Below are 12,649 nucleotides of genomic sequence, written 5' to 3' on the forward strand. Positions count from 1 at the left end.
ATTTGGAAACATGACCTCCCGCCCATTTCCCCGCGGCTTACCAGGCAGGGTCGCTGCCAAAGTCAACACCTCGGGGAGGTCTGCACCGCGCAGGGACCGAGGGGAAAGCCTCGGCCGCGGGGAACTCCTGAGGTCGCTCAGGCACCACCGCATCCAGGGCGAAAGCCGCACCCAGCCTCCGGGTTTGTGCTGCGCGTCAGTCACCCAGCAGGTATCCCACGTCACCCACTCTCGGCACACTGCGGACCCTGAACCGATGCTGGGCTGCGGACACGCTGGGGACCCTGCTGCTGTCACCAGATCCTTCCTAGTCTCATCACACTCCAGACATCATTTGGGAGCTGGACCCCAAATCCCCAATTTCAGGAGACGGGATTAACCCTCCAAAGTCGATCTTTTAATCGTCACGTCCACACGTCAACCCCTCCAATCTTTTCCTGCTGTGCCATCTCCCGGTCGCAGCACCTGGGCGGATGCCCCTCTGCCCTCCCAGCGTCCCCGCCCCCGCCCGGTGCCCCCCCCCCCCGGCTCACCTGGCTCGCCCACTGCCCCGCGGCCCCACCTTCCCTCTGCGTCTCCCGCGCCCGCGGAGGCTGCCGCCCGTCCCCGCGACGTGCCCTCCTTACCTTGGTCTCCCGAAGGGGTCCCATCGCTCTGCCGCCCGCCGGGTCCCCGCGCCGCCGCGGCCGCCGTCCAGGAGGAGGCACCTGCGGGCACGGGGCGAGGACGCTGCGCTGAGCCGGCGCCGGCTTCGGGCTGCGGGTCCCACACGCCGCGGCCGCCGTGCGCGGGGCTCCGAGGGCGCGCCCCGCCGCCCCGCCCCGCCCCGCCCCGGCCGGACACGTGGTGCCGCCGCCGCCGCCGCCGCCGCCGCCTCCCCGCCTCCTCCCTCACCTGCCCGACCCCGGGGGCCGGTCCCGGCCGCCCCCGCCGCCCCCCTCGGCGCGCCCGACCCCCAGCGGGCAGGCCGCGGCCCCGCACCTGCGGCCGGGAGGCGCCCGACCCCCCCCCCCCTTTGGCACCTGGGGTCCGGCTGCAAGGGGTGCCCGTCCGGGAGGAGAGCGGAGAAAGCTGCGACATCACCGAGGGCCAAAATGGAGAAAGTTTTTCCCTCGCGGCCCCTCCCTGCCACCTCGGCTCTAGGTCAACACGCGGCTGCCCACAACCACCTCGGCCGGGAGCGGCGGGGCGGGGCGGGGCGGGGCCCCCTGCGCCCGGCCCCAGCCACGCCGGTGCCGCAGGACTGACACAGCGTCTGTTCAGGGATCTCGGGGGGCGGGGGGGGGGGGGGGCAGAAGGGCCGGGAACGAGCCGCAGGCCGCCTCCGAGGGCTCGGGGAAGCCGCGCTGCTTTAAGCGCCAGCAGGGCCGCCTCCTCCCCGTCTCCGCCCCGCGGCGCCTGGAAGGAGCCCCCGGCCCGGGGCCAGGGGAGGACGCCCCACCTGAACTCGGTCGGAAACCGGCTGCGCCGCAGCACCCAGCTCCCTCCCAGCTGAGCGTCACCGCAAAGTTCGGAAACTGAGGGATAATGGTATCTACCTTAAGGGAAGCTGTGAGGATTACATGGGGAAAACAGAACAGCTGTACCCACTTTATTGAACAGAATTTTACAAAGGGCCATTAAGTCACCCCTTCAATATTTCCAGGTCACCCCTTCAATATTTCCTGAGGCCTCTTACCTGACAGGCAGAAAAAGCATTTGTGAGGCATTCAAATTTGTTCAAAAAAGCTCAAAACCCTGTCCAACGGAGGACTTAAAATAGAAATCAACAGCTAGTTCATGGGCCTTCTTATGAACACTCGCTATAATCTTATCTAGTGATGGAACTCAACAAAAATGATGACTTAGATGCCCTTCATTCAGAATTGGAGGATATTTTTAGCAGCAAGGTGGACAGGAAGCAGTCTGATCCTTATACCCAGTGTTATACAGGGGGGGACTATAATCCTTGAAAATTGTGTATGAACCACCACCATCCCCATTTGTCTGTCCTCCAAATAGCATTTTTCTGAGGTCCTCAAATCTCAAATCTAGGAATAAGCAGTGTGAGTTGAGAGAGAGCCTGAAATCAGAGGATTAGCAAAATCAATTTGTCTTTTTCCTAAATCCCTAAAGAAATTTTATCCCATACATCTTCCTGCCTTTTCAACCTACTTAGATTTCTTAAGCAGTGAGCTTGGTAATCTTAGAATCCTTTATCTGGAGGGAGGGGGTGATTTCTAATTCATACTTTCTATACCCACACTGTCCTAGATAAGGATTTCAGGAAACTGATGGTCCAGGATGATTCCTACAATGTTATTTCCAAAATTATGAGCTCAAGGACATACATACTATGACATAGGGATGTACTGTTAAGACCAAAAGGTGCTTCTAAGTTCCCTACGGAGAACTGAGAATTGAGTCTGGGGGCCTAAGAGTAGAAAAGCCCACACTGAGTTGCCCCAGTCAGAACCTCAGAGTCATTCTTGACTTTTTCATCTCCCTCACATGGCCCCCACATGGCAGAAACCACCAAGTCATCTCCATGCTACTCCAGTACTAATATCTTGAATCTGCTTACTTCTGCTCACTGTTCAACTCTACTATTTTCATTTAGAATCTAAACCACAAACATCCCAGATTATTGTAGCAGTGGTTGGTCTAACTGGAGTTGTCTTGCTTCCAATTTTGCCTTTTATTCCTTTCTTGCCAGTTCTTAAATTTTTCCACGAGGCCTTTCAGAACGACCAAATCAAGCTATGTTTCTTCATTAAAACGCATTAATGACTTCTCAGTTGTCCTCCAAATAATATTTAAACTCCTGGATGTGGCAGAGAGGCCTTTTATGATCTGGTCTTGTTTACCTCTCTGATCTCATGTGTTGCCACTCCTCGTCCACCCACCCTCTCTCCTTTACCTACCCCCACCCCTTGGCTACTCTGCCTTTACATTCACATGGATAACACTAACACTCAGAGTGTAGAACTTTCAGTTCTCTGGAAGTATCATGCTTTCTCTTTCCTCTAGACTGTTCACATGCTGGTCTCTTTTGTCTAGAGCATTTCTTGCATCTCACTCTCCTTAACCCTCTTCGACTCCTAAAGATACATTAAGTTTCATTTTAGAGACAGCGTCTTCCAGGAAACCTCCCCTGATCCTCCAAGGTCAGTCCTTACATATATGCAGGACACTTGTTTTTTAAGTACCCTGGGAGAGCTGTTAATAATCTTGTTTCCGAATTCCCCACTTATTTGCCTGTCTTCACCAGGAGTCATAGGCAGTGCCTAGTACAGGTCCCGTCATGCAATAGGTGCTCAATATACAACAGTCTGATGAACGAATGAACGAATGAGTGAATTTTATAACCCCATAAGGAGCCCATCGATACAGAATAAAGAAAACAGGCACAATTCTGTTTTGCAAATGACTCATAAAGCCACTTCCAATATGTCTTTGTATTTGATGATGGGGTGTGTGCCTTAAAAATCCAACATGTGTTCAGTGAAAGCTTTTACTGCAGAAGTGCAGGCAGTGAGAGGCTGTGCGGTAGCCCTGCTGTCACCATAGCAACCCTGCCGAAGGAAAGGCTGGTGATTTAGTGTTCTAACGTCTCTTTGCTCTGTACTTTTGGAACACAAGCCTGTTTTTCTGCTGTTCTAAAAGGCAAGTTTTAAAAATGATAATATCTATGCTCCCTTTAATTTCATTCAAGTGTTTCTCATGTCATTAAGAATAATGTCTTATAGGATTTGGATTATACCATCAAAAAGATATAATCTAATCGAGTATATTATATTCATCTTTCATCTGCTTTAAAATATTCTCATGCATCATTTTCCATTGCTACTTACTTATTTTGTTGTTTTGTAATTTTGTGGTTTTTCCTTTAGAAATGAATGTAATGCTGCTTTTTAGAGACTATCAACTGCTTTAGAAAGCTAAAACCCTTCAAAATTATAAATAATATCCCTGTCCGGGCCTCGGAAGGAAAGGGAGGCAGGGTGTTATAGATTGGGGGAAAAGGAGTACGTACAGGTAATTATGCCCCCAAATTTGGGATCTATTATCTAATTCTTTGTTAATGCAAAATTTATAATTAAATGAATGATATCTTTCATCTGCACAAAACTTTATATTTTCAGAGCTCTTTCACATATGTAATCTCATTTGAGCCTCACAAAAATCCTGTGAGGCACATGTGGCCAATCCCTGAAATAGATGTGATGAAGGACAGGTTTTTATCGATAGGAAACCGCCACCACCCCCTCCCCAGACTGCAAACTTAACAGAAAAGACAATACATAGACATGCACTGCAAAGAGAAAACGAATGCACCATACAACCAGACCCATCACAGTCCCCCACATCTGCTCTCCCTCATAGCTCACCTGCGTGTGCTGAGGGCTTCTCCAGACTCAGTCAAGGCTGACAAAGCACCATCTCCTAATCCTATCAGCTGTGCGAGCTAGCGCTGCCTTCTGTCTCAGTGACCCGATGTTGGGTGATCTGCACAGCAACAAGGAGCAGCTGACGTGCTTTACCACACGTCATGAGGAGAAGAAACTGAATTCTGGGGCATCCTGGGATTTTTTTTTTTTTTTTTTTTTTGTGGTGGAGTGGAGACCCATATTTTTCTTACCAGAAAGAGAGCTGTCCATTTTCCCTTAGAAGCATGTATGAGTGATCAGCCTTCCTCTGATTCTATGTGTATTATTATTATTACTATATGGTTAAGGGATTTTGATGTTGTAAAACTGTAATGAGTAGAATTCTGTGAGATGGCTCACCGAGGAGGGGGCTTAGAGAGTACCTGGGACAGAGAGGGGAGTGGGTAACCTGAAGCAAGGCCAGCTAGAACATCCAGTGGATTCAGAGGGTGTCCGTTATCTCTGCTCTGCAAATGAGTCTTCAGTCAAAGGCACTTCTCAGATGAAGAACGGGAATTAAGGGAAAGTCCAGGGAAAAAGCCGGAGGCTGAGGGTCAGGAGTTGGGGGGGTGCTTTGAAGGATGGTATGGATACAGTCTTCCACTTGCCAGATGGGGGAGCAAACGTGAGGTAATCCTCCCCAAATGCCATCTGCTGTTTGTGGCCTTTTGCCCATTTTTGAGAAGAGGAGGAGATACTAGCTGAAGACACAGGGATAGTGATTGTGTTGAACCAACTGGGGACACGTGGTTAAACAAGTACATATATACTTATTAGGACAGCAGATTAGAATGACTGAAACTAAGATGTTCTGGAAAGTGTGAGTGTCAAGGTTGCCATCTGGATAGGAGAAACTGAGTCTTGACATTTACCTAATGAAAAGTTTTAAATGACTAGATGAGACAGCACAATGTGTGGGTCTTATGGACTTGCAGAAAGGGCAAAGAAAGTTATCTGTAAGGTAGGCATGGGAAGGCCTAAATCCAGAGGCTGAATTCTGGGCTGAGAGAAAATCACCTTCCATACTCAGGAGACTAAGAGACCAAGAAACACGAGAAGCACAGGGTGGCCGAACATTATCTGAACCCAGTTGGGATAGCTACCTTAAAGAGAAGATGAAGCTGAGACTCTTTTCACACACCCAGAGGCAGAGCAGCTACCCCAGGTTAGAGGCTCTGAAGGATTCATTCAGCATCCAAACCAGTCTAGGTTTAAAAATTTATAATCTGTGTTCCTAGAAAGATCTGTGGCTAGATTTGAGTTACATTAAGATAAAAGAACCTATTCTCCATTATATCGCTTATTTCCATGATTTTGTACTTTTTTTTTCTTTTTTTAGAATTTATTTATTCATGAGAGACAGACACAAAGAGAGAGGCAGAGGGAGAAGCAGGCTCCATGCAGGGAGCCCGACGTGGGACTCGATCCCGGGGTCTCCAGGATCACACCCTGGGCTGCAGGTGGCGCTAAACCGCTGCGCCACGGGGGCTGCCCTGTACTTGCTTTCTATTTAAGTTTCTAATAGATGTTCTTCTTCTTATTTTTATTTATTTAGTTTTTTGTAATTTGCCTTTATTTCTACTAAAAAAATGGGAAGAGACAGGATTTTGAGATTGTCTATTCAGAAGGCAGGAGCAGTATTGCAAAATGGAGCAGAGCGCTCCTAGTGGCAGCTGCAGGAGTCCAGGGGAAACCTAGAAGCAGTTGGACTTTGGGAGTGGGGTCGGGGGAGGGGTTGCTTTATTTCCACCTCCTAGGTCATTGCTGTGAACACTTTCCCTTCATCATCTGAAATCCTGTGACCTAATGAGTAAATTTAGCCCCTGCTAAATTTCCAATACACGCAGAAAATTCTGTAAGAAAATAAATCCAGAATTTGGGAATCTAGCTGATGTTTCACCTGCCCATGTGTCTTCTTTGGCTATTTCTAGAATACTGTTTCATCAAAGAAGGAAAAAAAGTACTTTTGAAAAATAGATAACTTTAATATTTTCTTTTTAAAGAATACAAAAACCATGTCATCAAAATTTTAGAAAAAAAAATATTACTCATCATCTCATTGCCCTAACATCAATTATCCATATTCCTTCCATTAGCATCTTTGTGTATTTGCTTTCAGGGAAATACTTTTTTTCATAGTATTTGCTACTATGCATCAAAAACAGGACTGTTAAAATGAGAATAAAATTCTCACTTGAGATCTCTTGATGCCATCACTTCTGGCTATTTCTGGATGGCTACGGTAACCTCCCATGCCCACTGTTTTCTCAGAAGTTACCTCTGTTTTCCTCTGATTGGGCATTAATAAAGGATATAAGGCTCTTGGTCCTCCCTACCACTGTTGACAAACAGCTGGGACTGTAGCCAGAAACTCAGGACTCAAGGGTAGCTTCCCAGGTTCTTGGCCCAAGTGGTTACTGGATCAGCCAAATGTTTCAGGAAGAGCTGCCAGTGGTGTATAGTAGAGAATAGCAAATTCAAGGTTTGAGAAATGACCTCAACTCAGAGGCTGGTAGGAAAACATCTGTGTCCCTTTCAAATAGAAGCCCAGCTAGTGACCTCCCATAATGTGATGCTGATTCATGGGACCACGGGAAAGTGAAACAAGTTTCCTGAAGTTAGCAAAGACATCTGTACTAAAAAAAAAAAAAAAAAAAAAGGAGTTTAGGGATGCCTGGGTGGCTCAGTGGTTGAGTGTTTGTCTGCCTTCTGCTCAGAGCATGATCCTGGGGTCCTGTAATCAAGTCCTGCATCAAGCTCCCTATGAGGAACCTGCTTCTCCCCCTGTCTCTCTCTGCCTTCTCTCTGTGTCTCTCATGAATAAATAAATAAAATCTTTAAAAAAGTTTAATAAAAATCTTTAAAAAGTTTAATAAAATCTTTAAAAAGTTTAATAAAAAAATATAGATTCTCATATCCCATAGGCCTAGTGAGTCCTTCTGACTGGGTAGCCTTAGACAAGCTGTTAATTCCTCTGGAACTCAGCATATAAGTGCATGTTAATTCAAAGAAGAAGAAAAGGAAGGAAGGAAGGAAGGAAGGAAGGGAGGGAGGGAGGGAGGGAGGGAGGGAGGGAGGAAGGGAGGGAGGGAGGGAGGGAGGGAGGAAGGAAGGAGGGAAGGAAGGAAGGAAGGAAGGAAGGAAGGAAGGAAGGAAGGAAGGAAGGAAGGAAGGAAGGAAGGAAGAAGGAGGGAGGGAGGAAGGTCATTTTGTAGCAGTTAAAGTCTTTGGGAAAATTAACTTCTCTGATCTTCATTTTCTCACCTATAAAATGGACTTAATAACAGTAATTACTTCATAATACTGTTGTAAGGATTAGATAAGAATACATGCAAAGCCTATCATTTATGTCAGGCACATGGTAGAGCTTAATAGATACCCTTCTCTTCCTCAGGATCAACCACCATTTCTACCTTCTGTTTGCTTTTTTCATATTCTCCTTATCCTGAACATTTTTTTATTTTAACTTTTATTAAAGGGAAACATTAAGTTTTTCCCCAGGTGACTTACGAGATAGAAAGAAACTGATTTTTTCATGGAAAAAGATGTTGACAGGACTTTTCTTCCCAAAGTAAGATTAAAAAGGTGGAAGGCATGATAAATATCCTGATACCTATTATCCAATCATCCATCCATTAGTGTTTATTCTGTTCCTGTTCTGAGCAGAGCACTGGCTCAGGCACTGTTTCCAGAGTATTTATAGATGAACAGTGTTTCCTGTCCTCAAGGATCTCACAGTCCAGCAGAGACATGAGCATAGCCATCGGCTGTCACACTACTCATTGTGTTAGCATCCTGACAGATGAATGCCCTGAGGGCTTGCCAATGTCCAAATTACTCTGGGGTCTGAGGCTTCCAGGGGTGAGTTTTGAAATGAATTTCAAAGGATGAATAAGTCCTTTTATAATTTTGGCTCCTTTAGAGTTCCTTTCTCTTTTTCTCTTCTGTCCTCTTCTGCCTTCTCTCTTCCCCTTCCCTCCTTTTCCTGGACCTTCTCCCTGCCACCCTCCAACCCTTCTTTTTACTTTGAGAGACCTACTACCCTACATACTGGCCTATGATGGATTTATACAGAGAGAAGCAGCTTTAGATTTCCCACTTGAATCTTTACTGTCTGATTGTAACCTCCTGGAAGAAAGTGATCTGTCTCAGAGTTTTGATTACCTAATATAGCTTCAAGCACATACCTAGTGCTTCAATTAGTATTTTAATTAGCAGTATTACTTAAAATTTCAAGAACGCCATGTTATACTGCCACCTATTGGTTCATTAGTGAATTTTTCTCTTGATAAGTAAAGTGTTTTTTCGGTTTGCAACAGTCTTTATTAAAAAAACCTTAACAGTACTCTTACTCAAACTTTCATCACTTCCAGAAAATTTTCAGTGTTTAAGGCTACACATAACTGAATACCAATGGCTAGACTAAATATTCAGTAGGTATGTGACAACAAGTATGTGCTTTGTGGTGTGACAGACAAGCAAGTTAAGTCATATTTGTAAGTCATATTCAGACAGCCCCTACTGTCTGTATTTCCAGATCTATTTCTTAAATTATTAGACTCCATATTTTGAGCAGTTTTAGGCTCACGGGAAAATTAAGCAGGAAGTATAGAGTTCCTATACACTCTTTCTAAGATAAATAAAAAATAGATCTTATAATTTTGGAAACAACCTATTCCTTGTTTGTTTGTTTTTTTTTTTAATCTTTGGACACAATCCATTCCTAGTTAAACTCCAGTTCTGAAGAAGTGCAAGTAAGTGCTTGTCAAATGGATCTACATCCCTCACTTGTTCCCTGCCCTTCTCCATAACTTCTACCTGCTTGGTTTGCCTCCACAATCTTCTAACTTCATAGTGGACTCAAGGCTAAGACTTCTGGACCTTTCTTGGATACTTTTAACAGCACTACCTCTTCCTCTGACCTGACGCTGAGCTTGAGGTAAGCCCCACATACCTGCAGATGGATGATACAGCTGGCACTTTCTCTCTGGCTGCAGTGAGACCTCAGTGCTGCCTGGCAATCATTTTCTGCACCTTCGTCAACATGTTTTCCTATCCTCCAAAGGTCTATGTGAAACCCCCACACTTCAAATCTACTAGCTTAACACCTCCACCCTCACACTATGCCCTTATTTCCTGATTGACAGATAAAATGCAAGCTATTAAGAGAATTCCCTCAATCTCTTGACTCCGAACCTACAAATTCTTCTGCTTCCCCCCCATCCTCTCTATTTCTGGTCCTTTAGAATGGAAGTTACCCCTCTTCTGTACTGGGAAAATTCCTTTACTCAGGCTTTGGATCACACCTTTTCCATCTCTCAATGGAAGTTATCCCATCACTTAGTCCTTCTAGAATTCCAGGTTTCTATTTTCTTATGTGTAAAATGGAATAATCACAGTATCTATCTCATAGGGTTACTGTGAACATCACAAGAGTTAATATATGTAAAGAACTTGGAAGACTATCCAGTGTATATTAAGCACTCAATAAGTGTTCACTGTGATGATTAGCTATTTCTTTTTTGTGTGTGTGACTTAAACTTACTTTCCTATCAGAGAGTTCACATCATCAATTTAACAAGCTGAGTCCTTTCCCAACTAAATAAATGACTCTCTTAAGCTCTCATATCTCTCTAGTACTACCCAGTTGCTTCTCCCCATTCATCATCAAACTTCCAAAAAAGAGTCTAGGTTCACATGGCTCACAGTTTCCCTGCCCCTTCACCAACCCCACTGCACTTTTGTATGTGTACCCATCATTCTATCAAGAACTCAGGCCCAGAGTAAAAAATTACCTGCATGTGGTTTAATCTAATGGTTAGTTTTTATCTTAATCTTGCCCTCTCAACAACCTTTAATAGAAACACTCCCACACTTCTGACTATTGCTTTCCTTCTGTAACTCAGCCCTCCCGTTTTTTCCTACTTCTCTGTATCCTTTCTGGCCATTCCTTAAATGGTGTTCCTCAGTTTCTAGCCCTGACCCTCTCATGTTTTCATCCTACCGTCTCTCCCCAGGTAACATCTTTCTAATTGCTTCAATTACTATGTATAGGTGAATCTTCCATAAATTTTACAAATTCACATCATCTCTATTCCATGACTATGCCATAATCCATCCAGATATATTGGTTTTCATATCTCATAGGGTCTACAAACTCAGTATATTCCAAGCTGAATCCATCATAGTTCCTCTAAAAGCTAATCTTTCTGTGTTCTTGAAGTTAATAAATGCTATCATCTTACAGATCTAGGCAGCTGGGTGATGCTCTGAGCTCATCTTTCTACTTCACCTTTACGACTAATTGGAACCTAAGTCATATCTGTTCTACCTCTTAATTATCTTTAAAACATGTTCATTTCTCTGCATCTCTTCCTGCCTGGATTTCTAATCTGGCCTACATACTTGTCTCCTTTAGTACATTATAAACAGTAGCCAGAGTGATCTCATTAAAGTGAGAATTTGACCATCTTCCACCCCATCCTACATTTCCTGGCCTCAGTGGAGGCCTACAATGTTCATCATTGCCCTGAAGATAACTTTCATACACTAACATATGGTTTACAAGATCTCTCATGATATAATCCTTATATTCTACCTTTGACTTTCACAAATGTTGTTTCTTCTACCTAGAACACTTCCCAATCTCTAACCTTCAGCTCCTACCACCAACATCTGGTTCCTACTGCCCTTCAGATAGACTCATTGGAAAATATGTCATGAATTTACTCTGATCTTGAGTGTGAAATAGAAAAGAATGATTCCAGGATTTGCAAATGCTTTCTGCTGGAATTGTATGGGTATATGGTATCAAGGAAACATAAAGCGATATTAAAGATAAGATTAACACAAGCTCTTAGTTTTTGGGCTAAAAAATGAGTTGAAGAGCAATTCAAAAGAATTTTTTAGTGATCAAATGAAATAATGACTTCCAAATTGGTACAACTTGAAAAGCTTCTGCCAGAGAAAATGTATGTTTCATCCTATTTATTATAAAATCTTAATCTTAGCTTCACTATTCTAATGGGCCCATTTCTTGAGTGAGAATTCAAAGAATGCTCTTTGAAAAAGTATTCTCATGACTCCTTGTTATAGTTCTTCCTCCTGTTTTCCTCTACCACTTATTTGACTTTACTATTAAAATAGAAAACAATTCTAGATGAAGATTTATTTTTTTATTTTTATTTTTTAAGATTTTACTTATTCATAATAGACAGAGAGAGAAAGAGAGAGAGAGAGAGAGAGAGAGAGAGGCAGAGACACAGGCAGAGGGAGAAGCAGGCTCCATGCCGGGAGCCCAACACGCGACTTGATCCCCGGACTCCAGGACCATGCCCTGGGTCAAAGGCAGGTGCTAAACTGCTGAGCCACCCAGGGATCCCCTAGGATTTATTTTTTAAAAAGATACTGGCATTTATATTTTTAAATACTCATATGGTTACACTGCTATATTTTTTGTTATAATAAACTCAGGAAAATGCAACTTTTTCAATTGTATATATGGCTTCAGTAGATCTATTTTGAAACTTGGAAAATTTATAATAAATAGTTACTGGGGGTAACAATATTAGAACATTCCACACTTCAAACTCTTTTTAAATACACTTGAGAGCAGCCAATTTCCCAGTGCTTGAGATGCTAAGGATAGAAGTGTGAGTTTGTTAAAAAACAATGTGCTTGTATTTCCATAGTAAACACCTGTAATTTCTGCATATAAATTACTATTCTTTTTTCTGCCTATGTGAAGGCATATGCCTATATTCTCTGCATGGAGTTCTAAATTCAGGACTATGAAATGTTGCAAGGACTATGAAAGGACTATGAAATGTTGCAAATGAGAATAAATATAGACTTAAGAATCTTCTGCTTTTCATTTTTGGCTTTTAATTATGCAATAACAGATATATGAAATGATATTTTAAAAATATCACAATAGAGATGAAGCAAATAATAATTAGACAGTTTCTCTGATGCTCACCTAAGAATTGCCTTGCAGAGTTATACTTGCATTGCCACAAATCCTATCCTGTGCAATTCCAGAATTTTTACAAGTAACTGATTTTATTTTATTTTTTATTTTATTTATTTATTTATTTATTTATTTATTTATTTATTTTGTAACTGATTTTATTTATTCAACAAATATTAACTGAGACTTACCTTGGTTGGTACAAGAACTCTGGTAAATATTAGGGGATATTTAAATAGTTTGGCTTGGTAGTAGGAATGAGTATGATTTT

General features: G+C 43.4%; 1 protein-coding gene across 7 annotated transcripts in view; it reads right to left on the reverse strand.

Annotated features, from left to right (window-relative positions):
• Window positions 1-12,649, reverse strand: part of SYBU (syntabulin) — a 108,780-nt gene that overhangs the window by 69,211 nt on the left and 26,920 nt on the right. For 2 of the 7 annotated variants that reach the window (XM_072774267.1, XM_072774264.1), the window contains exons 1-2: window positions 4,371-4,527; window positions 627-707 (exon numbers count right to left, since the gene is read on the reverse strand). In XM_072774267.1, the coding sequence (XP_072630368.1) occupies window positions 627-650 (24 nt within the window). In that variant the 5' untranslated portion in view covers window positions 651-707; window positions 4,371-4,527. Of the gene's footprint in view, window positions 1-41; window positions 466-626; window positions 708-1,022; window positions 1,178-4,370; window positions 4,528-12,649 lie in introns of those variants that run through there. The other 5 variants (XM_072774268.1, XM_072774265.1, XM_072774269.1 and 2 more) reach the window with 3 other exon arrangements.

This window comes from Canis lupus, chromosome 14 (assembly GCF_048164855.1).
Source record: "Canis lupus baileyi chromosome 14, mCanLup2.hap1, whole genome shotgun sequence".
NCBI lineage: Eukaryota > Metazoa > Chordata > Mammalia > Carnivora > Canidae > Canis > Canis lupus.